The 26699-nt window shown below is 43.4% G+C and overlaps 1 protein-coding gene across 4 annotated transcripts in view; it reads left to right on the forward strand.

Moving 5' to 3' along the window:
* The window catches only part of LOC118368775 (adhesion G protein-coupled receptor L3), a 362805-nt gene that overhangs the window by 308590 nt on the left and 27516 nt on the right, over positions 1 to 26699 (forward strand). For all 4 annotated transcript variants that reach the window (XM_052497230.1, XM_052497228.1, XM_052497229.1 and 1 more), the window contains 4 exons: positions 2647 to 2852; positions 5490 to 5666; positions 16306 to 16515; positions 22591 to 22811. In XM_052497230.1, coding sequence (XP_052353190.1) covers positions 2647 to 2852; positions 5490 to 5666; positions 16306 to 16515; positions 22591 to 22811 — 814 coding nt within the window. The remainder of the gene's footprint in view (positions 1 to 2646; positions 2853 to 5489; positions 5667 to 16305; positions 16516 to 22590; positions 22812 to 26699) is intronic.

Consider the following 26699-nt stretch of genomic DNA (forward strand, 5'->3'; position numbering starts at 1 on the left):
ACTTATTGACTCAGGACATTTCAGCTTTGAATTAGTAATAGTTTTGAAAAATATAATTTCACTTTGACAGTATGGGATATTGTGTGTGTAGGCCAGTGACAAGAACATCTACATTTGAATCAATTCAGACTGTAACACAACCACATTGGAAAAAGTGAAGGGGTGTAAATACTTTCTGAAGGAAGTGTACGTTTGTCATATTTCTGCTGTTGGGAAGAGAATCTGATGTTATGCATAAAAATATGTTGGTAGGACAAGGCTATGTATGTTTGTGCACATGGAAGTCAGTGATATATGTTTACTATAGATTGAGGCAATACGAATGTCATGTGGCAAAAATTTGAGGGCATTTAGTTAATTAACTAAAATGGCCCACTGTAATTTTGACAATAACTAGACTAAATCATTGTTCAAAGACAAAAATATGACTAAGACGTAATTATATTTGAGTTAAAACGACTAAGACTGGTATCAAAATAAGGTGACTCTTTCGGTTAGAAGCATTCGATTTTACAATCGCTTACATTTTTGTGGATTTGTGTACCCATGAACCGTTTTCACCCAGGTAACATAAGGTGACACAACATGTTACGTGGGTACACTGCATTTCTGAGATCTTGATGCAAAAAACTGTCCAACAGCTAGATCCAGGATTCTTACAGGGCTCAAGTTCAATGATTCATTTAGATGATTCCCCGATTCATATATGATATAACAACAATTTACACTGCCGTAAATGCAAGGACAGAATAGTAATGTTTTACAGTATGTGAAAAATCTGTCAACACACCAACTATGAGAGAGGTTTTAAATCAACACGTGAATTGTATTGAATATAGCTACAGTATTGATCCCCTCTTATATCTTAATGTAATGACATGAAAATGAAAATTGTCATATTATTATCAATCACTTATAAACAGTGAAAACAAGTCATCCAGTGTAGGAAATACTCCCTGGTACCCTAGTTTCTAGAAAAATCCATGTCCGTGGCACTCCCCCAATGCACTGCTCTTACTGAAAACCATTGAGTTGCTGCGTTTCTTACGCATCAGTTTGTCTGGTTTGAATCCACCCTTAGAAGTGGTATAAGTACCAGTGTAACCACTTGAATGTACATACCCGTTACACCGTAAGTTCATAGTTTCCCTTGAATAACATCAATATAATGGAAAGAGTGCCAAAATAGTGTTGGTTTCAGGCAGAGTTGACCAACCCTCCTTGTGGGTTACTACTGGGTCTACATTTTGCTCCAACCATGTTATAACACACCTGATTCTGCCTGCTATCAAGGTCATGGAAAGCAGCTAATTAGTATAATCAGGTGTGTTAGATAAGGGCTGGAGAGAGAGCCTAGCAGATGGGTAGCCCTCCATGAGGGGGGTTTGCCACCCCTAACACAAGGTCTGATAAAGTATAGCGCCTTTTTACTGACTTCAAATGGGCAAAGGAGGGTCCCCGGTTGCGGAATTAGTTGTGTTCAAGAGCTGCTTCTAAACTGTAATGAGGCTATTATACACAATACAGGGCTATCTATGGGAGCGGCGCTGCCCATTTTTGGACTTTATTACTTGTTCATGCAAATGAACTAATCTCTTTCCGCGTGCTCACCACTCTCCACTCGATGAATAAGCGTACGTCCAGCAGTGCTTCATTATATGTGGAGCTGTGTTTCTTTTCCCCGTTCATCGAGAGGTAGCGCACGCACACAAATTGTTTTCCTTTCATCTGGAGTAAGTGATCCAAGTCGAGGCGGGAGGGGAGTGTGCTTTCATATCGGAAGCCTAAAGAAAGACGCCAGGAGGGAGATAAAGGGAGTGGGGAAGGAAATAATGAAGAGTAACTGTTCCCTTTGTCAGTGTAGGCAATAATGACATTTCGTTGAAGTTGAATTAAAATGACCTCTCGTACCTTACTGAGGTGTTTCTTTCAGCCTCGACACCTTTATTGCCGTTGATAACATGCTCGGAGACATTTAAACAATTTTCCATATTAGTTGGCCTAAATAGTTTCAACTCTCCCTAATCCTGTGGAATCAAACATCTAAAAGGAATGAGTTACCGTACCTCAAAACATATTGATTCTGTTGTACCGCAACATTTGACACCTGTCAGTTAAACTGTAGTGCATCCAATGCCGTTTCGCCCTTGAGCAAGGCACTTCCAAAACGGTTCCAAAGGTTGACTGGGTTTCTCATAGGCATATAAACCTTAGCAATGTCTAAGCTAGGTTTACAAACTATCCCTTTATTCACAAAAAATACAAAACATTTTGACAATTCTTCACCTTTGGATTTATTTTTGTTTTCTGGCACTACTTTCCCTGCTACTTAAACCTCAAACCTCAACATAAACCTTTAACCCCTTTTCAGTCACATACTGTATACAATAGCATTCTATTCTATGGTCAAATATGATCAATACATTTCAATAACACACATTCAGCCTATGTCAGTGGTGGCAGGGGCTGTCTCAATTGCCTTAAATATCTTCCTCGCCTTAATCGCTCTGATCTGAAAGAAGTGAACAGGTGAAAGCCAGCCTAATGATGATCTTCCGCCATTTTTGTTTTCACCTGTCACTGCAAACAAAGGGGAGGAGATTAGGAGAGGATTTTCAGGCCGTGATGTCATATTTTATTTCCTAGGAGAGATCCGGATGGCCTTCGTCCTGTATAAGCACATCGGAGCCTACCTGTCTACAGAGAATGCCAGCATGAAACTGGGCAGGGAAGCCATGGCCACCAACTACTCTGTCATTGTCAATTCTCCCGTCATCACAGCAGCCATCAACAAAGAAAGCAACAAAGTCTACCTGTCCGAACCGGTCATATTCACCTTGAAACACCTGCAGGTACGACACACACACACACACACACAGACGTGTGCACACAAAACACACACACTTTGGGATTATCATTGAATTCACTACTAAACACCTTGGTGGACACACCTTTTTCTTCTAAAAGGAGCAGTTTGGGAATTGTACATCCATTTTCGACTTGTAAAGTAATGAAGGAAGTTACCCCTTCAATTTTTACCTCAATTTCTTTGACAAGAAGAAAGCATGAAGAACAAAGAGTAATCTATCATAACATATTGATGATGCACAACTTTGTTTTCATTAGTTTTCTCCCTATTAGTTTAAGAACAGTACTGTCTAACCTGGAAGGCTAGGGTGATAGCAGCGTTCTATTGGTCGTCCCTGGAGGCTGGTTAGTCATTGCCAAAGCATTAACTTCCTCCCCGACTGCATTATCTTCCCCCTCGCACGACTCCCAACAGCGCCCAGAGCCATTATTAGGCAGGTTGAAAGACCTTGAGAGTAACTTGCAGATGACTGTGTGTGTGCAATGTGTGGGAGGGACAGTTGTGTGAGGAGAAGGAGTTTGAGGGGAAAAAATAAAGATCAGAGACGAACGATAGCGGTAAAGAGAGGGAGAGGAACACTAAAATAAAATATAAGAGAGAGAGACTGGAAAATGGGAAAATGTCACACTCGGGGTCAATGCAGTTATTACCAGGGACCACCCGCCTTTCGCTTAATTGCTAGTTTTGTCAGAAGACACAGTGCTAGAACTGTCTGAGGATAATGTAGGCCACTGCCACGTTCCTACCTTTTTCTCGGCCCACTGGTCTAATCTCAATGCTCTTATATAAGTGTATGTGGTTCCCTAGACTTGCACTTGTGACAGAACATGTGGTCTTCTGAACTGCTCTGTGCTGTGTCTTCTAAACAGTAGACTTTTGTAAAGAGTCTTCTCAGTCTTATAAAAGAGTCTTTTAAGTCTTCTAAAAAAAAAAGAGTATTTTAAGTCTTCTAAAAAAAGATGGACCAAATATATGAGGATGGTTCTTTATACTGCATGTATGCACAGACTAGAGTGGCGCAGTGCTTCTCAGTGCAAGAGGCAACACTGCCGTACCTGGTTCGAATCCAGGCAGCATCACATCCGGCTGCGATTGGGAGCCCCATAGGGTGGCACTCAGTTGGCTCAGCGTCGTCCGGGTTTGGCCGGGGGAGGCCAGCTTGCCTAGTTAAATAAAGGTTAAAAGTTAAATAAGAATTTGTTCTTAAACTGACTTGCCTAGTTAAATAAAGGTTAAATAAAATAATGAATAAAACATGATATATAGGAGTACTTCTCATAACCCGGTCCCAGATCTATTTGTGCTGTCTTGCCGACTCGTATGTTAAGTATGGCCTGGTCCAAAATCTATTTGTGCCGTTTTGCCGATTACTGTGGTCATTGTCATACCAAACACCCCCATAGTATTTGGCTATACAGCACCAACAGATCTGGGACCAGGCTATATTACTCTTCGCTCTAGTATTTAGTTCCATCACTATACAATTAATAGCCCTTAGATCAGAGGTTCTGGATCACTTGTCCCAGAGGACTGTGGCTGTCCTCTAGTTATTGTTTCGCTTTCTTGCCTCCGCACTTAATGGACTAATTAAAGTGGTTAATGGGACAGAAGGTCACCTCGTCTGGTTTTTCCAGTCCATGCTGCACTATATCCAACTAGCCATTGGTTGGCTGTGTGGAGGAGAACTCAATCAGACGGGAAATGTATGTCTGGAGAGGATCTGCTGATTATGGATGCTTATCAAAGGGTATCCTGTTCCCTGTACAGTATAGTGCACTACATAGGGAATATGGTGCCATTTGGGACACAGACTATGTTCCACAGTCACAGCTTTAGCAACATTGTGAGAAGCATATTGAGGATTGGGGATACACACTTGTCTATGGACAATCCCCTCAAACGCACACAGCATTAAGGTGCAATTTGAAGTGGTCAGGCAATATCTAGCTGCAAGAGATGGCAGCTTTCCACATGAGTTCAACTTAAAACCAGACCTATTTCCAGCATTCATATAGGGCATTCATATAGGGCATTCATATAGGGCATTCATATAGGGCATTCATATAGGGCATTTGTATGCATTGACACATTTCTCCTCTCACCCCTTTATCTGCATTGAGTTCGAAAGTGACTGTTTTAAAACGGGCCAGCGAGATAGCGGGAGAAGCTAGTCGTTAAAGCTGCCGCCTGACAGAGAGCGGCGGTGGCGGACATTAAACAGCGGGGCAGTCTATTGTCGCACAGTGAAGGTTAAAGCGAAAGGTCGAAAAACACAATGAAAGGCTGCTCCATCGGCGCTCACCGCCGCCATTAAACTAAAACCAACCGCCGCAGTGGGGGGAAACTGGCACCGCCACCAGAAAAGGGAATCAAGGAGCTATTTCCGAGATATTTAGTCTTGAAATGGAGCACTGTAGAGTTATGCTGTTGTGGCACGTCAAGGTTATGGGAGGCTCACCTGAAATGAGCTCCATGCGTTGATGTTTAACCCAGCCAGAGTGTTGGCTTTTTAGAATGGATCACTCAACCTTCAATCAATGTGTTTGTGTTTTTCCTCCCACTAGCGTCATTGTGCTGCTGGGGCCCGTATGCTAATTGTTATGTGGTTTGTCCCCCACAGCAATCCAAGGAAAGCTTTAACCCCAACTGTTCTTTCTGGAGTTATTCCAAGAGGACCATGACGGGGTACTGGTCGACGCAGGATTGCCGGTTGCTAGGCACCAACCGGACTCACACCACGTGCTCTTGTACCCACCTGACCAACTTTGCCGTCCTTATGGCGCACGTGGAGGTCAAGGTAAGGCCTTTTCCACCATCTCATCCCAATCCATGCTCAGCCATTTTTTGTTTCAGCCCAGATCCAGTACAAGCAATACAAATCCCATGAAACCATACGTTATAGCATGGCCTTACAGATGGATAGCTCTATTTTGTGACCTTCACAGCAGCACATTCTACAAGAAAGGAAAGAGCCACTATTGAGTTAAGATCCAAATCTAAGAGCTTTTTTTTGTGCCAAAAGCATCCTTAGTGTTGAGTGTGTATTCGATGTGGGGACCATTCCCTATTTGGCCTTGTGTGAAGTAGTTGGAGAGTGTGGCCCTTGCAGGAGGAAAATGCATTTGAGGTTTCAAGAGATCTTTGAGGCTTTCATTTAGTCGGCCGCGTACCTACTTAGCTTAAAATAATTTTCCATACCTGAATGCATGGTTAGATGTTCCAAACACCCCGATATTCACAGGTTGATGGATTGAAGGAGAATCCACATCTTTAAAAATAAATCATGTTTTTTTAAACTAGGTAAGTCAGTTAAGAACAAATTCTTATTTTCAATGACGGCCTAGGAACAGTGGTTAACTGCCGTGTTCAGGGGCAGAACCTCAGATTTCTTTCCTTGTCAGCTGGGGGGTTACTGGCCCAACGCTCTAACCACTAGGCTACCTGCCGCTCCTTTTTAACCCTTTACACTTGTGGGAATTGGCCTATGTGGATAGGGCTAAATATGAAATGCATAAACATGATACTAAAGGAAGAATTTGGACATTATGGGAAGATTTTAATTCATTACCATCTCATTACCGTGAGAGGCCACCCAGGGGTCACGGCATATTTCAGCTGTTCTTAATTTTCAAATGTCTTCTCCTTCCCGAACCTCAACCCTTGCAGTTTCCGGGGGTAACAAAGACTCTTATGAAAGAGAGATTTAGCGAAAGGTTGCATTTATTTTGAAAGCGTTAATTTACTTATTGTGTCTTACTGCTCTCTTACATGGGAGATAATATCTGTAAGTTCTGTCATTGCTCTGTGGTTGAAAGAGAGAGAGCTAGAGAGTCAAAATATAATACAATATGTGTGGGACTGTTTGACAGAAGAAAAGAGGTGGGTAGGGAGAGAGGGAAAGGCGGCGGGAGAGAGAGTGAGAGGATATATAATGTGAGATGTGTAGGATTGTCACATGAAAGATTGTCCTGTAGTTTGCGCTGTGCGGCGGTGTGAAAGTGGCACTGTTACCGGCGATTCTCAAGGGAGAGAGAGATGGAAGGGATTGTTGGCCAGAAAAGAGAAAGATAACTTCTGTCACTGCAAGTTTGAGGGCCACGCCGCTGAAGGCCCCAAGACCCCCAAGGCTAGCTTTAGTCAGCGAGGAAAGAGGACTCTATAATGCCTGTCCCAGTTGCCCAAATGCCATATAACCACAGGCCCTTGGACCTCCCTTAGCGACAGTCTGCCCCCACTCCCAGCCAACCAGCCTCTCTGGTCCAGAGAGGTTTACCCCTAGTGAGCAGGAGTCACTGTTTGTCACTCAGCCACTTGGCTTGAGGGAAGCTACTGTGCTCTAGCCTCGGTCTCTAGCCGGGGCCATGAATACAGAGGGAAGCTGTGAAGAATAGGAGTGAAGGAAGCGCTTTGTCATGTGATTCACTATGTGGAAACCGCTGGATGCTGGTGTTGCATTCAGGGAGAAAGTAGATGGTTCTTACATCCCAATTCCAAAATGTCTGCATTTATCTACTCTATGTTTCTGCTTGGTCGGAAAGGCAGTGTCATCGGAAGACATTTCAAGGAAATGCAGGCATCTTTTGACAAACGGAGAAACCCGTTAAATGTCAGTTAACAACAAAAATTCCATCAATTGGGATGTCCGTATTTCGTCTCCATGGTAACAAAACAATCCTGTAGTCTTGTTTAGCACCATCGCCAGAAGAGATAGTCACGCTGCAATTGCCATCCTCACTTTGAGAAGGAAGAGGCCCACTATCACCGTCATCTTTCATGTTGCTGTAATTTAGCCAGATAGACTGGGTGTTCCAGCAGAAAATAACAATAATAAATTTCGAAGTGCTTTTACGATAATGCACTGTTTGATACGTTGATGCGCATTGCTGAAAGCGTTGCAGTGTTATCTTATGCACACATTGGTAATCATTTGTAATATGTCTTTATCTTGGACTAGGTTGTGGTGGTGCTGAGGCAGTAGTAGTGTTCATGAAGTATTTACAGGACGGAATGGAGTGGCATCAAACACGAGGAAACCATGTGTTTGATGTGTCAATATATTCCGTCCATTCCAGCCATTTCTATGAGCCTGTCCTTCCCAATTAAGGTGCCACCAGCCGCCTGTGATGTATAGTAAATGGCATATAGTACTCCGGAGTTAATACACAGTATGCAGTGGCTTCCCAACACACCGGTTTTCAATCAGAACTCAACCTGAAGCTGACCAAGAGTAAATAACCCATATCAGAAGCATGAACTTAGTGATTTTTCTCAATGCTGTTTCAAGCCATTAATACAACATGGAACAGCCAATGAGGTGCCTTTCAACGATAACTGACCCCACCGTCTCATGATCATGTTCGCTCAGTACTGTAAATGTATGCATTCAGAATCCACAGGCTTTGGCTCTCTGAGGAATTATGTTTCTATTCAATGGTCATCTTTGTGGTCAATTATCACCTTTCTGAACTGCCAAAGAAGAAGAACAAATATGCATCTTTGCTATTCATAAGGGTTATGGGGCCCAGCCCTATGGGGTTCCAGAATACTGCAGTATACCGTGAAATGTCAAAGTTCCACAAAGCTTTTTTTTCTTCTTTCTCAAACACGTCTAGTTCATCGTTCCAAGGTTCTTGGCACGTGGTTTGACTCGTTGATACTCTGTGGACTAGCACTCATTGAAGGGTTGTGATGACAAAGTAATCTGTGCTTTGTACATTTTGTCAAGCACGTTTAATTTGTACTTTTATTTATACTGGCTGAAGCATTGTCCTCTTTCAAAAAAAAGTCAACAGTCCTGAGGGGAGTTGACAGTGTGACTCACTATCAAATCCAGTAGACAAACACCATGCCTGTCAACGACAGGGGATGAGGTAGCTACCATCCACACAGTAAGGAAGGGATCGTGGACCTTTGTGCACCAACATGATCTAGCTTGATGGCGAAAGCCATCCCATTTGTCAGCTGTTCCTGCCGACACACTGAAGTACATCAGTCGGCCTCGTACACCAAAATAAACCAAATGGGCTGTGACCAGCCGTGTGTCAGTCAGAGATTATGTCGCTTTTGTGTCTCCTGGAAGGGAAGTGATTGCGAGGGAGTTTCGCGTGAGGATGAGAGTGATTGCTTAAGTGCTCTGTCAAAGTACAGCGTGACGCTGTCTCCTCTTCATACAACTCCCAACTGCTCTCTCATCAAGCATAGAAATAGTATGTTAAAAATGTACAATAATAATTCCAGCTGGAAGTTACTCAGAGAAGATTTGGTTGTGATTTCAATGGAAAGTTCCAATGGCTTTTGAGAACTGCTTCAACCTGTCCTAGCAGGTTGTCATTCCTATCAATATCCAACTTGATATTTTTTTTAAATATGCGGTTGTCTGATACAACAGAGACATGGTGTCATCTATTTTGATGTTACCTACATGAAGTATTTTCAATTCAAAGGCCTTTTTGTTTTCTACACGGTGATGTCATGTGCATTCCAGTTGCCATAGAAAAGATTCACCAAACAAAACAAAGGGATTGGAGTTTTAAAAAAACAACAAAGTACACCAGTGTTACTAAAGGACCAACATTTGGAAAGACCTGCTTTAGACGTTCTTCTTAAATACCTCAAATATCATGGCCCAAAATGACACCAAACACCCACCCAGCCAGCTACCCAAGGCAGCAACAGTCTACTCTTTATCGAGCCACCCTCCTTTGAATTTAAGCTTCCATTTCCAAGACAGCCCCAGGGTTGTGGGGCCACTGTTTAAATAGCATCTGAAGACCCAGCCGAGACTTAGAAAGATAGACCTGTTGTCCCTCCACCTACAAGCCATTACTTAGGTGCTGAGTGTGTATGCCGCGATTGGCTGGGGGTAATATTGAGACACCTGTAAGTGGCACCATTCCCTAGGGTCCACCAGTGTATAAATCGATGGCCGCATACATCCGTGTCCTGGTGGGGTGTCTTTATCTGAAATCATGATACGTTCAGGCTTTGAAATGTATAGAGGGAACAGTTATAGTGTGCACAGTTCCCACTATATTAACTTATAACTTATTATAAACTGGGTGGTTCGAGTCCTGAATGCTGATTTGGCTGAAAGCTGTTGTATATCAGACCTTATACCACAGGTATGACAAAACATTCCTTATTACTGTTCTAATTACGTTGGTAACCAGTTTAGAAAAGCAATAAGGCACCTCAGGGGTTTGTGATATACGGCCAATATACCACAGCTAAGCTAAGAGCATCCCTTAGCTGTGGTATATTGGCCATATACCCCTCCTCCTCGGGCCTTATTGCTTAATTCTAACTTATTTCTTCCATATATCCATCCATCCACATATGTAGCTTTCCATCCATCTATATCATGACGTGGCAAGTCATCCATGTGCTTTTATTGTACGTTTATTAACTAAAAGTAAAGATGACGTCGGAAAGATCTATGTTCCGACTGTTATCTGGACGCATTCCGCTTTAGAAGGCTCCACCACTGGCAGTACGGTATATCACGGTTATCGTCGCTGTGAATATTGTACGGCTCTATTAGGCACATGCACTGAATGTAAACTCCCTCCTCCTGGCTCTTTAAGATCGTAAATGCTTGCCCGTACTTGAATTCAACGCTCGACACCCCTCGGTAGGGCCTCTGCAACCCTTATCACAACATGTGCCCTGCCCTGACGTATTTGATGACTCAAAGCTCTCTCCAGCTCTCTCTCCTTCTCTTTCTCTCCCTGGGCGTCGTCCAGGCAGTTTTATTCAATTTAATTGGATTGGCTTCATGCTGCAAGTGGTTCTTTGAGGTATATCAAGGAATGAAGCTCATCTCCTCTCTCTCCCATTGGCCCAGTGGATTTGAGCACGGCCAGAGCACAGTAGAGGCACCCCTGCTAGGATGAAGGGTGCAATGGTGATTCATTTGGTATCGTGTGATATCTGATTGGATTGACTTGATTGGAGTGGTCAGGGCATAGGGTGACAGGGAATGCAGTTGACATGTATACACCTCTGCGTTTGACTTCCCATCAACCTGAGGTCCTATTCTGTGCCTTGTGGTAACAGATCAGGGGCAAACCCAATCTCCCAGAGGCATCCAACCAGAATGAAATATATGTGTGTTTAAAGGGTGGAGGGAGGACAAATCGAATCTGCGCAAGGCTCGTACCGCCCCAGTAAGTAACATGTCCTGTGGTATGACTCCTTGGCCTCCCATGACAGACTGAATTTTGGAGCGAATTACGGTCCGCTGCTTTCGGGACCCTCGTTCCCATTCCCGCTGCGGACGCCCGGACGAGCCCCCAGAAAATGGCCTTCATCGAAGTGATAAAGTTGTGGCCGTTGGCACCTTAGCGATCCTCCACCCTCCCAGAACAAAGAGATGTCACTGCAGTAGATCGATCACACACGTGTGGATGCACCCTACGCCTCCACCTCGTTTTGATTCAGCACCCCCCCTCCCATCAATGTAAAGATTGTGATGGATAGAGCCTGAAGCCATGGCACAGCTCGCTAGCTCAACTCACCCTAAGCCCCCTTTTCAAAACAGTCTGCATCTGCCACCACCCAGCGCATGAGATGCCTTTGTAGTACGGAGGACCAGAGACAGCCACACACACAAACACACACACACTGCTCTACGGCACACTGCTCCACAGTCGTGTCATCCCCCTGTCCCCCTGATGTATACACAACGGCTCATCAGGCAAGAAAATGTAAAGAGCGCCTCTCCCCAGACTCAGGGTAGCGCGTCGACTGTTAGTGTAAAGCAGCCCCTTAATGATCAGCGTCTGTTCTCCCATCTCTCTCCGCTAGTGTTAGCCCATGCTCTGCGCACCTGTTCAACAAGCCTTTGTGTAAAGCATCCCCTACTACAATGGAGGCTGTAGAAAATCCCAGCTGTATGCTTTAGCCTCTTACACTGCCCCCCAGTGGAGATGAATACTGCTGACTCGGGTCGAAGTTTGATTCAGAGGAAGTGCTCATTTGTGTGAAAAAATGTACGCTGTGTATAGCTGGGTGATGTGTGAAAGAAAATGTCGCAATAATCTGACCCTTTTCTCGTAGATTAGGTTTTGAGGAGGTGCTAGAGTCATATTGTGATAAATGTAACTATTTTTCTTGATAACAACAAATGTTTTTAACGTTTTAATGGACAGTGACTTAACATTACCGGCAGGGCTCTAGACATTTTTTATTCCAGTGCCAAGTAAGACAACTGAGATGGTAGCCTCAAATAAATATTATAAATTGTTTTAAACAAACAGCTATTTCATCTAACATATCCAGGAAATGCATGATTGATTCATATTTTGAAGTACAACCTGTCCAAATAGGATCCAGAATTATCCCATTATTGGGGGCGCTCTTCAGAGAATTTGCTGACATCTTTGTGCGTAGGCCTATTGTCCTAATAGGCTGTATTATTCACCACCTGAGGAAGTGGGAGCTCAAAACACTTAGCTAGATTGCTAACTCCAAATATGATAGTGTTGCTCGATAGCCATGTAGGCTAAGTGATTAATATATCGGTAAATGTAGACTTGTGTCCTATAGCGCTAGGTCTAGACTGCGCCAAAATCACCCTAACTGCATCCTACTCCGGTTGTAAAGTGGTGACATTAACTCAATATTAAGAGGTGAGAAATGCTGTCTTTTCCCCCACAATAGCATGTTGACCTACACTATGCTTGAGCTTCTCAATGAATTTCTCCGTACGCACACTGGGGAGACTGGGTGAGAGTCCACAACCGACTGCGAAACGGGAACAGACAGATACTTCCGTAGCAGGAATCAACCTAATGCAAAGGCTATTGCTGTTGACCAAATCATGGTTTTAGAGCATTCTACGGGAATGTTGAGTAGCAAAATCACCGAAATTTACAGACGGAAGCACAATGCTTCGGTAAGAGGAAGGAAATGTCTGTGTCTGTATTTTTTGTCTTTTTGTCCCAGCTTTAATACTGTGTACTTCCAGTAAAACAAACAGTGACGAGTGTATTCTCCAGCTGTGACTCACTGATATTGTCCTTGAGGACTATTGTGTAAGCACAGGCCTTTGAGATTGCACACACACACACACACATTTTGAGTGATTGAATATCTGCTCTACAAAACTGACATCCTCAGGATCACTCCATGTAAATACAATTTGCTGTCATGTTCATCACAGCTGAAGGCTGTTGAGAAGAAAAACAGTCAATTTCTTTGCCCTTATTTTACCAGGTAAGTTGACTGAGAACACATTCTCATTTGCAGCAACAACCTGGAGAATAGTTACAGGGGAGAGGAAGGGGGATGAATGAGCCTATTGGAAGCTGGGGATGAATAGGTGGTCATGATGGTATGTCAGACAGGGAATTTAGCTGGGACACTGGGGTAACACCCCTAATCTTACGAAAAGTGCCATGGGATCTTTGGTAACCAGAGATTCAGGACACCCGTTTAACGTCCCATCCGAAAGATGGCACCCTACACTGGGCAATGTCCCCAATTGCTGCTCTGGGACATGTTATTATATTATTGAGTTGCACTCTCCACTCTCCACACTGTTTTGCCCTCAGAACAGCTTTACATGGTGTCGAAAGCATTCCACAGGGAAGCTGGCCCATGTTGACTCCAATGCTTCCCACAGATGTGTCAAGTGGACAGGATGTCTTCTTGATACACACGAGAAACTGTTGAGCGTGAAAAACATAGCAGCATTGCAGTTCTTGACACAAACCGATGTGTCTGGCACCTTCTACCAAACCCCATTCAAAGGGACTTAAATATTTTGTCTTGCCCTTTCACCCTCTGAATGGCACACATACACAATCCATGTCTCAAGGCAAAAAATCCTTCTTTAACCTGTCTCCTCCCCTTCATTTACACTGATTGAAGTGGATTTAACAAGTGACATCAATAAGGGATCATAGCTTTCACCTGGATTCACCTGGTCAGTCTGTCATGGAAAGAGCAGGTGTTCTTAATTGTTTGTATACTCAGTGTATATGCTGTGTTTTTGACTGCACTGGGCCTTTAATAGATTACCCATAGTGCCTTTCACAGCCACCTGTGGCCATTTCCGTAGCTCAATTTGTTAACTAGCCAGAACACACTGGTGACACATTTTCATGCCATTTCCACCTTACCACATGTGGTCCTATCTGTGACAGCTAGGTCATTGTGTGGAGAGGTCGATGGTGACCATCTTGTTTTGAGTTTATTAGTGAATATACATTTGAGTGTCATTTTAGTTATCAGTAACAAGAAAATACCTTTATTCTCAGATGTTAATCAGATTGTCAACACTGCAACAGTCATTTTGGCCAGTTATTTATTTGATTGATTCAATACACAATGTAGTGTAGTTATAATGTTACAACACAGATACCCTCAATAATTACACTACCGGTCAAAAGTTTGAGAACACCATTCAAGGGTTTTTATTTATTTTTTACTATTTTCTATATTGTAGAATAATAGTGAAGACATATAACACACATGGAATCATGTAAACTAAGCAACAACAAAGAAACGTCCTCTCACTGTCAACTGCATTTATTTTCAGTAAAATTTACATGTGTAAATATTTCAAGATTCAACAACTGAGACATGAACTGAACAAGTTCCACAGACATATGACTAACAGAAATGTAATAATGTGTCCCTGAACAAAGGCGGGAGGGGTCAAAATCAAAAGTAACAGTCAATATCTGGTGTGGTCACCAGCTGCATTAAGTACTGCCGTGCATCTTCTCCTCATGGACTGCACCAGATTTGCCAGTTCTGACGATGAGATGTTACCCTCTTCCACCAAGGCACCTGCAAGTGCCCAGACATTTCTGGGGGGAATGGCACTCTCACCCGCCGATCCAACAGATCCCAGACATGCTCAATGGGATTGAGATCCGGGCTCTTCACTGGCCATGGCAGAACACTGACATTCCTGTCTTGCAGGAAATCACGCACAGAACGAGCAGTATGGCTGGTGGCATTGTCATGCTGGAGGGTCATGTCAGGATGAGCCTGCAGGAGGGGTACCACATGAGGGAGGAGGATATATTCCCTGTAACGCACAGCGTTGAGATCGGCTGCAATGACAACAAGCTCAGTCCCATGATGCTGTGACACATGGCTCCAGACCATGACGGACCCTCCACCTCTAAATGGATCCCGCTCCAGAGTACATGCCTCGGTGTAACGCTTATTCCTTTGACGATAAACGTGAATCTGACCTTCACCCCTGGTGAGACAAAACCGAAGAGTCCTTTCTGGTCCAGCGATGGTGGGTTTGTGCCCATAGGTGACGATGTTGCCGGTGATGTCTGGTGAGGACCTGCCTTTACAACAGGCCTACAAGCCCTTAGTCCAGCCTCTCTCAGCCTATTGTGGACAGTCTGAGCACTGATGGAGGGATTTTTTGTTCCTAGTGTAACTCAGGCAGTTGTTGTTGCCATCCTGTACCTGTCCCGCAGGTGTGATGTTCGGATGTACCGATCCCGTGCAGGTGTTGTTGCACGTGGTCTGCCACTGCGAGGACGATCAGCTGTCCGTTCTGTCTCCCTGTAGCGTAGTCTCAGGCAATTCACAGTATGGACGTTTCAATTTATTGCCCTGGCCACATCTGCAGTTAAACAAATCAAAATATATTTTACTTCACCTGGAATGCTTATCCAACAGTCTTGAAGGAGTTCCCACATATGCTGAGCAATTGTTGTCTGGTTTTTCTGAGGCTGGTAACTCTAATGAACTTATCCTCTGCATCTGAGGTAACTCTGGGTCTTCCTTTCCTGGGGCAGTCCTCATGAGAGACAGTTTCATCATAGTGCTTGATGGTTTTTGTGACTGCACTTGAAGAAACGTTCTAAGTTCTTGGAATTTTCCGTGTTGACTAATCTTCATGTCTTAAAGTAATGATGGACTGTCATTTCTCTTTGCGTATTTGAGCTATTCTTGCCATAATATGGACTTGGTATTTTACCAAATCTTCTGTACACACCACCCCTACCTTGTTTCAGCCAACCTATTGGCTGAAAGTGACTACCTCAAGCTGTTTGAGAGAATGCCAAGAGTGTGCAAAGCTGTCAAGGCAAAGGGTTGCTATTTGAAGAATCTCAAAAATAAAATAGATGTCGATTTGTATGACACTTTTTTTGGTTACTATATGATCCCATATGTGTTATTTCCTAGTTTTGATGTCTTCACTATTATTCTACAACGTAGAAAAAAAGAAAGAAAGAAAACCCTTAAATGAGTAGGTGTTCTAAAACTGTTGACGGGTAGAATATATTAAATTATGTTAATCTCATTTGGGGTTTTTGGTTGTGAGCGACAGTTGCGCCTATTCCTTCCTAATGTTCATCCTGTTTTTTGCTTGCGCCTCGTCTCATGTTGGTGGAGCGTCTTCTACTCCTATCCAGTAATCTCATGTAATGCATTTCCTTATTTGTACCCTTTCCCAGAATACAGACCCAGTCCATGACATGCTGTTGGACGTCATCACATGGGTTGGCATCCTGCTCTCTCTGGTCTGCCTGCTCATCAGCTTGTTCACCTTTTGCTTCTTCCGGGGTCTCCAGAGCGACCGCAACACCATCCACAAGAACCTCTGCATCAGCCTCTTCATAGCAGAGTCCCTCTTCCTGGTGGGGATCAACCGAGCTGACCAACCGGTAAGAACATTCCCAAGCCGGACGATTGATGTGCAAAAGACACAGCCCACTCAATGGTTTTCAATGAGAGCAGGATGTTATTGGAGCGCCTAGGGTTGTGTCTCTTTGTCTCTCTGAAATGTTGGGGAGATTTCTACTTTTGAGCAAGTCTGGGGGACTTCATCTCAATAGTCTAAAGTTGTTCCCAATCCTTGTCTGGTCTTCCTTTTCTGCACTAATCTGAAAAGTGAAAGCAACGAGTCAGATGTCTGTTTGGGATTTAAGTCTGATGTTTTATCTATCACCTGTCTCCCAAATCAGTTCTCTGATATAGGAAAGGAGGAGAGGGAGCCAAATTAAACTATTGAAATGCATCCAGGGTGTCAGATCTAGTCCTTTTTGGGCCAGTGCCCATGTGTTTTCATTTCAACCTGGCACTTATTAGATCCATTAGTGTTACTGATCAGCTTGAGAGGCTACACACCTGGTTCATCCGGTCTGAATCAGACATGGCTCTGTTCTCTGTATATACGATCACCAGGGTATCATACCATCATTATCACCAAAGCCCACCTGCAGTAACTAAGGATTTGATCGAGTTGTTCCACAGGTAACAGCTAGACACAGTAGATACAGGTCCAATGCAGCTGTTTTGATCACATAATCAAATCCTTTCTGGGTAACATTTATTTACCTTACTGTGATTTGTTTCAATTAAAATGGTTGAAAACAGACAAAAAATACACTATGTTTACAAAGGTTTGTGGACACCCCATCATATTGTTGAGTTGGTTCGGATATTTCATCCACACCAGTTGTTGACAGGTGTATACAATTGAGCACAAAGCCATGTGATCTCCATAGACAAACATTGTCAGTAGAGTGGCCTTACCGAAGAGCTCAGTGACTTTCAATGTGGCACTGTCATAGAATGCCACCTTTTCAACAAGTCAGTCTGTCACATTTCTGCCCTGCTAGAGCTCCCCTGGTCAACTGTTGTATGTGCTGTTATTGTGAAGTGGAAACATCTAGGAGCAACAACGTCACAGCCGCGAAGTGGTAGGCCACACAAGCTCACAGAACGGGACGGCTGAGTGCTGAAGCACACAATGCGTAAAAATTGTCTGTCCTCGTGTGCAACACTCACTATCGAGTTCCAAACTGCCTCTGGAAGCAATGTCAACACAATAACTGTTTGTCGGGAGCTTCATGAAATGGGTTTCTGTGGCCGAGCAGCCGTATGCAAGCCTAAGATCACCATGCGCAATGCCAAGCGTCGGCTGGAGAGATGTAAAGCTCACCGCCATTGGACTCTGGAGCAGTGGAAGCGCTTTCTCTGGACTGATGAAGCGCACTTCACCATCTGGCAGTCCGACGGATGAATCTGAGTTTGGCAGATGCCTGCCACAATGCATAGTGCCAGCCGTAAAGTTTGGTGGATGAGGAATAATGGTCTGGGGCTGTTTTTCATGTTTCAGGCTAGGCCCCTTAGTTCCAGTGAAGGGAAATCTTAATGACATTCTAGACAATTATGTGCTTCCAACTTTGTGGCAAAAGTTTGGGGAAGGCCCTTTCCTGTTTCAGCATGACAATGCCCCTGTGCACAAAGCACAAAGCAAGGTCCATATAGAAAGGAAATGGTTTGTCGAGATCTGTGTGGAAGAAATTGACTGGCCTGCGCAAAACCCTGATCTCAACCCCATCGAACACCTTTGGGATGAATTGGAACGCCTAATCGCCCAACATCAGTGCCCGACCTCACTAATGCTCGCTCTGGTGACAGAATGGAAGCAAGCCCCTGCAGCAATGTCCCAACATCTAATGGAAAGCCTTCCCAGAAGAGTGGAACGCTTTCAAAGGGGGGACCAACTCCATATTAATGCCCTTCGTTTTGGAATGAGACATTTGACAAGCATGTGTCTGCATACATTTGGTCATGTAGTGTAGCTTATTAGCAAATACCAATTTCTCAAGCAAGAATGTTGCTAGAACTGTCTTGGAGAGGGAAACTGAAACTCACTGTTATTGGCAGAGAGGTTTGGAATGTTTTCTTATTGGTCTATTAGCTCATTTTCCGTATAGTGATGTTGCCCTGCAGGCCAAAACTGAAAGGGCATTATCATAATTCTCACACTTATTCCAACCTCATAGTGTGGTAATATATAAAACCCTGGAAAATCATATTTCTGACTACACTGGACCTTTAACCAGGTTTCATTTTTCATTCCTTATAGTGAAACTTTTGCTTCAAAGTTATTCAGTTCACACAAAAATCCTGGTCAAACACTAAAAAGGTTAGTACTCAACAAACATTGGCTAAGCCAAGAATTTAGTAAATTAGAAAAATCCATCAGACTTGAACCTTAACCCTATTGAATCGTTATGCTCACATCTTCCTATTACAGTATAATCTTATCAGTTAAATTGTTTTTATTTCGCTGTCCCGACTTTACGCAGTACTTTATGCCTGGATCTTGTTAAAAAAAAGATGTCTGGTACTTAAGCATTCAGTGTGAGCTTCACTACAGCTCTCATCTCTTGACGACCAGTTCCACTCGAAAAGGCAATTCAGCAGTCCACTGGAACATCAAGGTTTTAGTGTACACTTACTAGGGCATCTGGGTTTTTTGAAGGGCGAAAAGATGAAGAATAAGACATGTTGTACAATGGATATAAATTCTGTCTGCTATCTTAATTGGAATAAGTGAACGTTGCAAACGGTTGAGTGTGTTTCCTCTCGAACAAATATAATGGCCGTTCTTAGTCTGCTCTAATTTAGACACCTCAAGTGAACATGAGAACATAGCCTAGGCTATATATTTGAAATTATTATGTTTTGAAGCTGTATGTAACCATGGTTATGAGTAGCACAGTACATCATGTTCCTCAACTTGTTTTTGGAATTTATACAACAGGTGGGTCTAATCCTGAATGCTTATTTGGTTAAAACCGCATTCCAGACGGTGTCTATTCCACAAGTTACCACCGGCTGTGACATTGAAATGTTTGACGTGCAATCCACTGCAATCCACTGCAATCCACTGCAATCCACTGTCAGCAGCCCAACCAGACAATTTATAAACTTGAAATCCAAGCAACTAGACATTATCTCACCATTTCTTTTAGACGAGCAATTGGTTTTCAATAGCGTAGATTTGTACAGACCTTGCCGTCTGTCTCTCTGACATTTGCAACGTTGTTTCAGTATTGAACTTCGATCTCCAGCTGTACCATAGCAATGAACATGTTGGGGTCAGGAGTCGGGATGAGACAGACACGCACGCAGCTTTTCTCAGCCAGTCGATCATGAATCAGCACCATTTTTATGGATCTATTCAAAGAAATGTCAATAGAACAGTTAAAATGAAACAGAGTGAAGCTAGTTTGAAGTGATTGTTTTAGCTGTGTTGTTGGCTAGCTCCTCTGAACAACAGTGTCCTGATGCGAGAACACATTTTCTGTGCCAGCCAAAATCGTGCCTCATTAGCTCATTGTTATGAATGTATCCAAATAAATGTCACTAGAAAACAGCTTAAACAAACACAAAAGCAGCTGCTTTTCTGTTATTCTGGCTGCACTGTTTGCCGTGCCTGTTTTTGCTGTAGTTTTGCTAACTCGCAAGCAAAGGATAAGAACGTCGCCAACTTGTATGGCAATGGAACATTTAGAACGAACGACTGGGTCGCGTCCATAGATAGAGAACAAAAAGACTGAACGACTTGGTCACGTCTCTGGCAACCAAACCGATAGAACAAACGACCAGCCGGCTTGGGTGGCAACCACAGATTTGTGTCGGGAACTATATATTGTGGAAAGATAACATAATATGAATACATTTGTCAAAATACCTTTTTTTAATGAAAATATGTAAATCATTATTTGAATGATGAGGACCGCCACAGGAACGGAAGACCCAGAGTTACCTCTGCTGCAGAGGATACATTCATTAGAGTTAACTGCACCTCAGATTGCAGCCCAAATAAATGCTTCAGAGAATTCAAGTAACAGACATATCTCAACATCAACTATTCAGAGGAGACTGCATGAATCAGGCTTTTATGGTTGAATTGCTGCAAAGAAACCAATACTAAAGGACACCAATAAGAAGAAGAGACTTGCTTAGGCCAAGAAACAGGAGCAATGGACATTAGACCATTGAAAATCTGTCCTTTGGTCTGAGTCTTTGTGAGATGCAGAGTAGGTGAACGGATGATGTCCGCATGTGTGGTTCCCACAGTGAAGCATGGAGGAGGAGGTGTGATGGTGTGGGGGTGCTTTGATGGTGACACTGTCAATGATTTATTTAGAATTCAAGGCACACTTAACCAGTATGGCTACCACAGCATTCTGCAGCGAAACGTCATCCCATCTGGTTTGCACTTAGTGGGACTACATTTTTTTTCTTCCCAACAGGACAATGACCCCACACACCTCCAGGTTGTGTAAAGGCTATTTGACCAAAAAGCAGAGTGATGGTGCTGCATCAGATGACCTGGCCTCCACAATCACCTGACCTCAACCCAATTGAGATGGTTTGGGTTGAGTTGGAAGGCAGAGAGGCGGAAGGCAGTGAATAGGTGCTCAGCATATTTAGGAACTCCTTCAATACTGTTGAAAAAACATTCCAGGTGAAGCTGATTGAGAGAATGCCAAGAGTGTGCAAAGCTGTCATCAAGGCAAAGGGTGGCTACTTTGAAGAATCTCAAATATTTCTTGATTTGTGTAACACTTTTGAGTGTTATTTCATAGTTTTGATAGTTATTCTACAATGTAGAAAGTAGTAAAAATAAAGAAAAATCCTTTAATGAGTAGGTGTCCAAACGTGTGTGTGTGTGTGTTTGTGTGTGTGTGTTTGTTGTGTGTGTGTGTGTGTGTATATATATATTGCTGTATATATATATATTAACATACAAATGCAATGATAATTAACACCATGGGATATCTATAGCCAACACGGACTCTGCCCTCATCTAGACCTTTCTAAGCATCTCTCCCAAATACTCCTTCAGCCAGTTCCTCCCCAGTCCCCCTGGTTCTCCCAGTTCCACCCTGTTACTTCACCTGACACAGCTCAAGCTCCTGTGTTTCTATCAAATGACCACACGCACACGCTCCCCCCCGCCCTCTCCCTTTTCCCCCCTTTCCACCACCCGCCACTGCAATAAACCTCCCGTCATGATGTAGAGCAGTAGACTGATCTCTAAACGCTGCTGATAATCTGGATTAGGCCATCACTGTTTTTAATGACTGTCGCTGGCTGTCGCTGGTATCTGGTAGAGTTCTGCACTAAGGGCAAAGTCATTATAAACAGGGTGCAGTAGGGAAGGTGGTGAGAGGATTTTGAGGAGCAGTGAAAGTGTGTGTGTGTGTGAGGTACGCAATGTAAAGTCTGTTCCACAATTAGTGCATTGACAGGCACAGAAAGACACACACCTGCTCATATAAACGTGGACCCTGCTGAACAATGGACGTTTGCAGGCTGTGCTTTTGCCCTCTACTCTTCCCTTTCATAAGATATGATGGTCTTGATTCACTGGGCAATTTAAAGATCACTCCTCCTCACTGCGGTGATGGCCACTGAACCTGAGAGTCATTTAATTGAAACCAATTTCAATGACCGTTGAACAAATTACCTCGCGTATGACCAATTGCTCCAATAATCGGATCAATTACAGTCGTTGCAAGTACTGTGTGTGTGTGTGTGTGTGTGTGTGTGTGTGTGTGTGTGTGTGTGTGTGTGTGTGTGTGTGGGTGTGGGTGTGCATGCACAGTGTTGGCGCTCCTGTCCATTCCAGTTGGTGATATCATGCCCTTTTTCATTTGAAGCATGGAGCAACTCTCGCTCATTTGAAAAGTAATTAGTTCCTTGTTTATTTATGTCTACTACCTTGTCAAATGCATGAGACTGGCGTTTCACGCCCTAAAGGGCTTTTGAATAATAGAAAATAAATGTTTTAATAATAGGAATAAAATCATGAGTGAGTAACACCTGTCGTCCGTATTGTTCTTGGAATTCTTAGCTGCACATCGACACGTTTTCTGTCCGATTTTAAGCCTTTAACCTTTGACCTGTACTGTCTCCTCTCCCCTCCTCAGATTGCCTGTGCTGTGTTCGCTGCCCTGCTCCACTTCTTCTTCCTCGCTGCCTTCACCTGGATGTTCCTGGAGGGTGTGCAGCTCTACATTATGCTGGTGGAGGTGTTCGAGAGTGAGCACTCGCGCAAACGCTACTTCTACCTGGTGGGCTACGGCGTGCCCGCGCTCGTTGTGGCTGTGTCGGCCGCTGTCGACTACCGGAGCTACGGCACGGATCGAGTGTGAGTATTTACCGGAACTCGAACCACTGCTTTAGAACCCCATCTTTAGAACCTCGCTGTAGGGAACCCTGTCGTTAGAACCATGCCATGCCAAATCAAATCAAATCAAATGTATTTATATAGCCCTTCATACATCAGCTGATATCTCAAAGTGCTGTACAGAAACCCAGCCTAAAACCCCAAACAGCAAGCAATGCAGGTGTAGAAGCACGGTGGCTAGGAAAAACTCCCTAGAAAGGCCAAAACCTAGGAAGAAACCTAGAGAGGAAACAGGCTATTAACCCATTAACTACTATGGTCTAGATTCTAAAGCAGTGTTGCTTAAACCTCTCAGCAAGCACCATGTGTTCCTCTATTTGATATTTTCCAGTACACCTCATTCAAACTAATCAGCAAGCCCTTGATTAGTCAAATCTGGTGTGCTCGGGTTCGAATTGAACAAATGTGTGAAACGACAGGGGGTCTTGGGACCTGTTTGGGAAACACTTCTAGACAAGCTCTTACTTGGAGGCAAGGCTGCTGGTGGCATAGCCTATATGGTCCTGTGTGGCTCAATTGGTAGAGCATGGCGCTTGCAATGCAAAGGATCGTGGATTTGATTCCTGCTGGCACCAACCATATGAAAAACGTATGTTTCTTTGGATAATAGTGTCTACTAAGTGGCATGTATTATACTATAATAACATACTTTTTTAATTCAAAAGGTTTTAAAAAAAATTAATAATGGCTTGTTCAAAGAAGTCATCTGTGCGACTAATACCATCTTATGATACACAATGCCAGGCTGCTGGCCATATAATAATAATATAATAATAACTGAACTAGTCAATATGGTTGTGATAGGTTCAGTAAGGTTATTCTGGGCGTTTGTTTTGTTTAACGGCTGCCGAGACGTCGTTCCATTCTGCTGTGCCATTCTTTTTAACATTTTTTTAGAGAAATTCATTTTAAGATCAGGGCCTGTATTCATAATGTGTCTCAGAGTAGGAGTGCTGGTCTCGGATGCATTGCTTGCTCTTTGGTGTTTTAGGCTGAGTTTCTGTATAAACACTTTTACTGACGTAAAAATGGCTACTCTGAGACTCTTTATGAATATGTTCCCAGATGAGGGGTTTCCTGAACGTGTGACCTGAAATAGAAACATCTTGTAGACTATAACAAGGGCACAGAGTTGTTCCTCGTCACGTCACCTAGACAAGAAAAACTCCTGTCCTGACACTACATTTGATTTGCACATTTAGTTAGTCAGTTTACTTCTCACACATTCCCACAGCCATACTGATTCGGCTGACTCATTTTGAGTAAAAACTATTTGTGGTAGTCGTTAGCCTCCAACGATATATATTTGGCATTGCTGCAATAACTAATGCTCCTCATCACCCCTTAATAATGAGTAGCGTTTTCTGCTCATTATAACCTGAGTGGTTATTCTCAAACAGGACTTCTGCTGACTTGACAAAATGTTTTAACAGTGGAAAATGCAAGCTCAAACGCTAGCCGTAGCCGTGTGAATGTCAAGCCGTTGTGGTTAGCGCCTGTAGCGTTCACATGACTCCCAATTATCTGAGGGAGCAATAGATGGAGAGATTGGGGAGGGAGGGGAGGGGGGCTAGACTGAGACGAAGAGAGAAAGGTAGACGGCGAGACGGCAGTCTTCATCGGTTCTTCTGTTTCCCTGCAGAAGATGCTCGAGATGCTCATTTGATTTGCTCTCGCGCTTCTCTCTGAAACATGAACCAGCCGTCCTAACAATGGCACGGAGACACCGTTCCACTTTCACTAAATCTGTAGCCGATCGAAAAAATATAAACCAGCATCAGCAGTTTGCTCATGAGATGTTTCATCAAACATGTCATACTGGACATGTTCAAGTGCGCGCTTGTACACGCCCACACACACACACACACACACACACACACACACACGCACACGCACACGCACACACACCATGTTATACCATAAGAAGATGAACTCACTTCATATTCACAAATCACAACATTGCAACCAAAATAGGCACCTTGCTCACATTTCACCATAAATCCTTTACTTGGTCATTTGTCTGACATTAATAATGACAGTTTGTTACAACTTTAAGGGCCACTCTATCCATTTTGCAATAGACAAACTGCATTTCAACAACTTGGCGTACCTGGAGCCCATCATGAGAGAGAAGTCGTCACGCGTGACTTAGTCTCTTTCAGTTGTCTTGTCTCGGTAGCGCTTTTCTCTCCCCCCTCTACAAAGTGTCTCTTTGAGCTCAACTAATGTGTCACGTTGCTGTGAATCAGTGTCACCGACGTGAGTACCCAACACTAGACGTTGGGAGAGAAAACGCTATTCTGTCTTATCGGGGAACCTAGGTCCCAGGTTTCTATTCCCTTAGCTTCTTTACCAAGAGGATTCTGAGGAGATGGCCACCAATACAGCTTCAGCCTGACACAAGTGAAAATAGATAGACTCAAAAGGCAACAGAGAATTCTGTCATGACTGGAGAGGACAGTGGGCAGGGAGGCTTGCTGGTTCACGCACTAAGGCAGAAATGACAGCCATTGCCTTTTAAATAAATCTGCTTTTCTGTGATCAGACGTGGTAAAAAAAAAGAAACAATTTAGCGTTCAGCAGAATTTATATTGACTACTTGTGTGTGTTTACATCATCTCTTGACCAGGGGGAGAAGTATCAAGTCCCAGTAATACAAAATGAACACCCACTGGCACCCAAATGGCACCCTATTCCCTATATAGTGCACTACCTTTGACCAGGGCCCATAGGGCTCACACGGTGCCATTTGGAATGCATGCATTGTTTTCTGTCTCGGTATATTCTGTTTATATATATTTTGACTTTCATCAAGGCATCGGGTTGTGATCGAGCACGTTAGTGTGTGAAGTATTAGTAAAAACCCGGCCAATGCTTTTGAGCTTTTCACTTCAAGTCTAATAACGCTACCGACACTTTATATCGTTGAAAAATTCCATTAGGGCCATGCCGTGTGAAAATGTCCATGAAATGAATGTAAGAAAAATGAATCTCTTTTCAGGATTTCTTGAACACTCACTATAGTAGTCTGGGATATGAGGTGACAAGTTATAATTAAATCTTGAGTTGCATTGTCGGGTTTCCTCCCTGTGTTCGAGTATGGCCTGCGCTGTCCGAAGCTAAGTGCGCACTCCTCTTCACACTTCAATCTGCCTTAAAATGCTATTGAATTACGGCTAATTCGCTGCCACTTCCATTTTGCCTCTTTGTCATCCAAATGACAACAGAGTAGGAAACTGTAATTTCCGATGGCCAAAAATGGAGGTCTATCGCGCGGAGCCGGAGATTAAACTATTAATAATTTAGCCGGAAGGTCATGAATCAACTTCATTTTTGTCGTTCGCCTTCCCAGTATCACCTTCATCCCACATCTGCTCCCATGCGCTCTCATATCTGGGCCCGTTCGCTTTCAATCAACCAACTAGAGTCTCGTAACTGCCACGGAGAAGTCAAGCAAGCGCACGGTGTTGCATTGTTAATATGGTAATGTGTCCGTGAGAGTGGTTCATTGGTTAACACGACGAGGCTGGACAGTTCATCTGTCTCTATGGCGCTTTTCACACTGCCGAGCTGAGGCGAGTTGTTCTGAGCTGGCCTGGTAAGACATCCACTTTAGTTGCTGGAACTGTGCTCGAAAGGAAAATGTGATAAGAAAATGTATCTGAGTTAGTGTCTGTATGGTTGAAGTCCATTACATTTAAAGTCAGTCAAATCAGGAGGTGTTTTGGGAATGGAATTAAATTAAGGGAATGGAATTCCATTAAGAAGTTCAGAATTTCCTATTATTTTCTGTGCAAACGTTTCAAAGCATCAATTCTGTGCTACTATTCTATTCCTTATATGGAATGA

This window comes from Oncorhynchus keta, chromosome 35, assembly GCF_023373465.1.
Source record: "Oncorhynchus keta strain PuntledgeMale-10-30-2019 chromosome 35, Oket_V2, whole genome shotgun sequence".
Taxonomy (NCBI): Eukaryota; Metazoa; Chordata; class Actinopteri; order Salmoniformes; family Salmonidae; genus Oncorhynchus; species Oncorhynchus keta.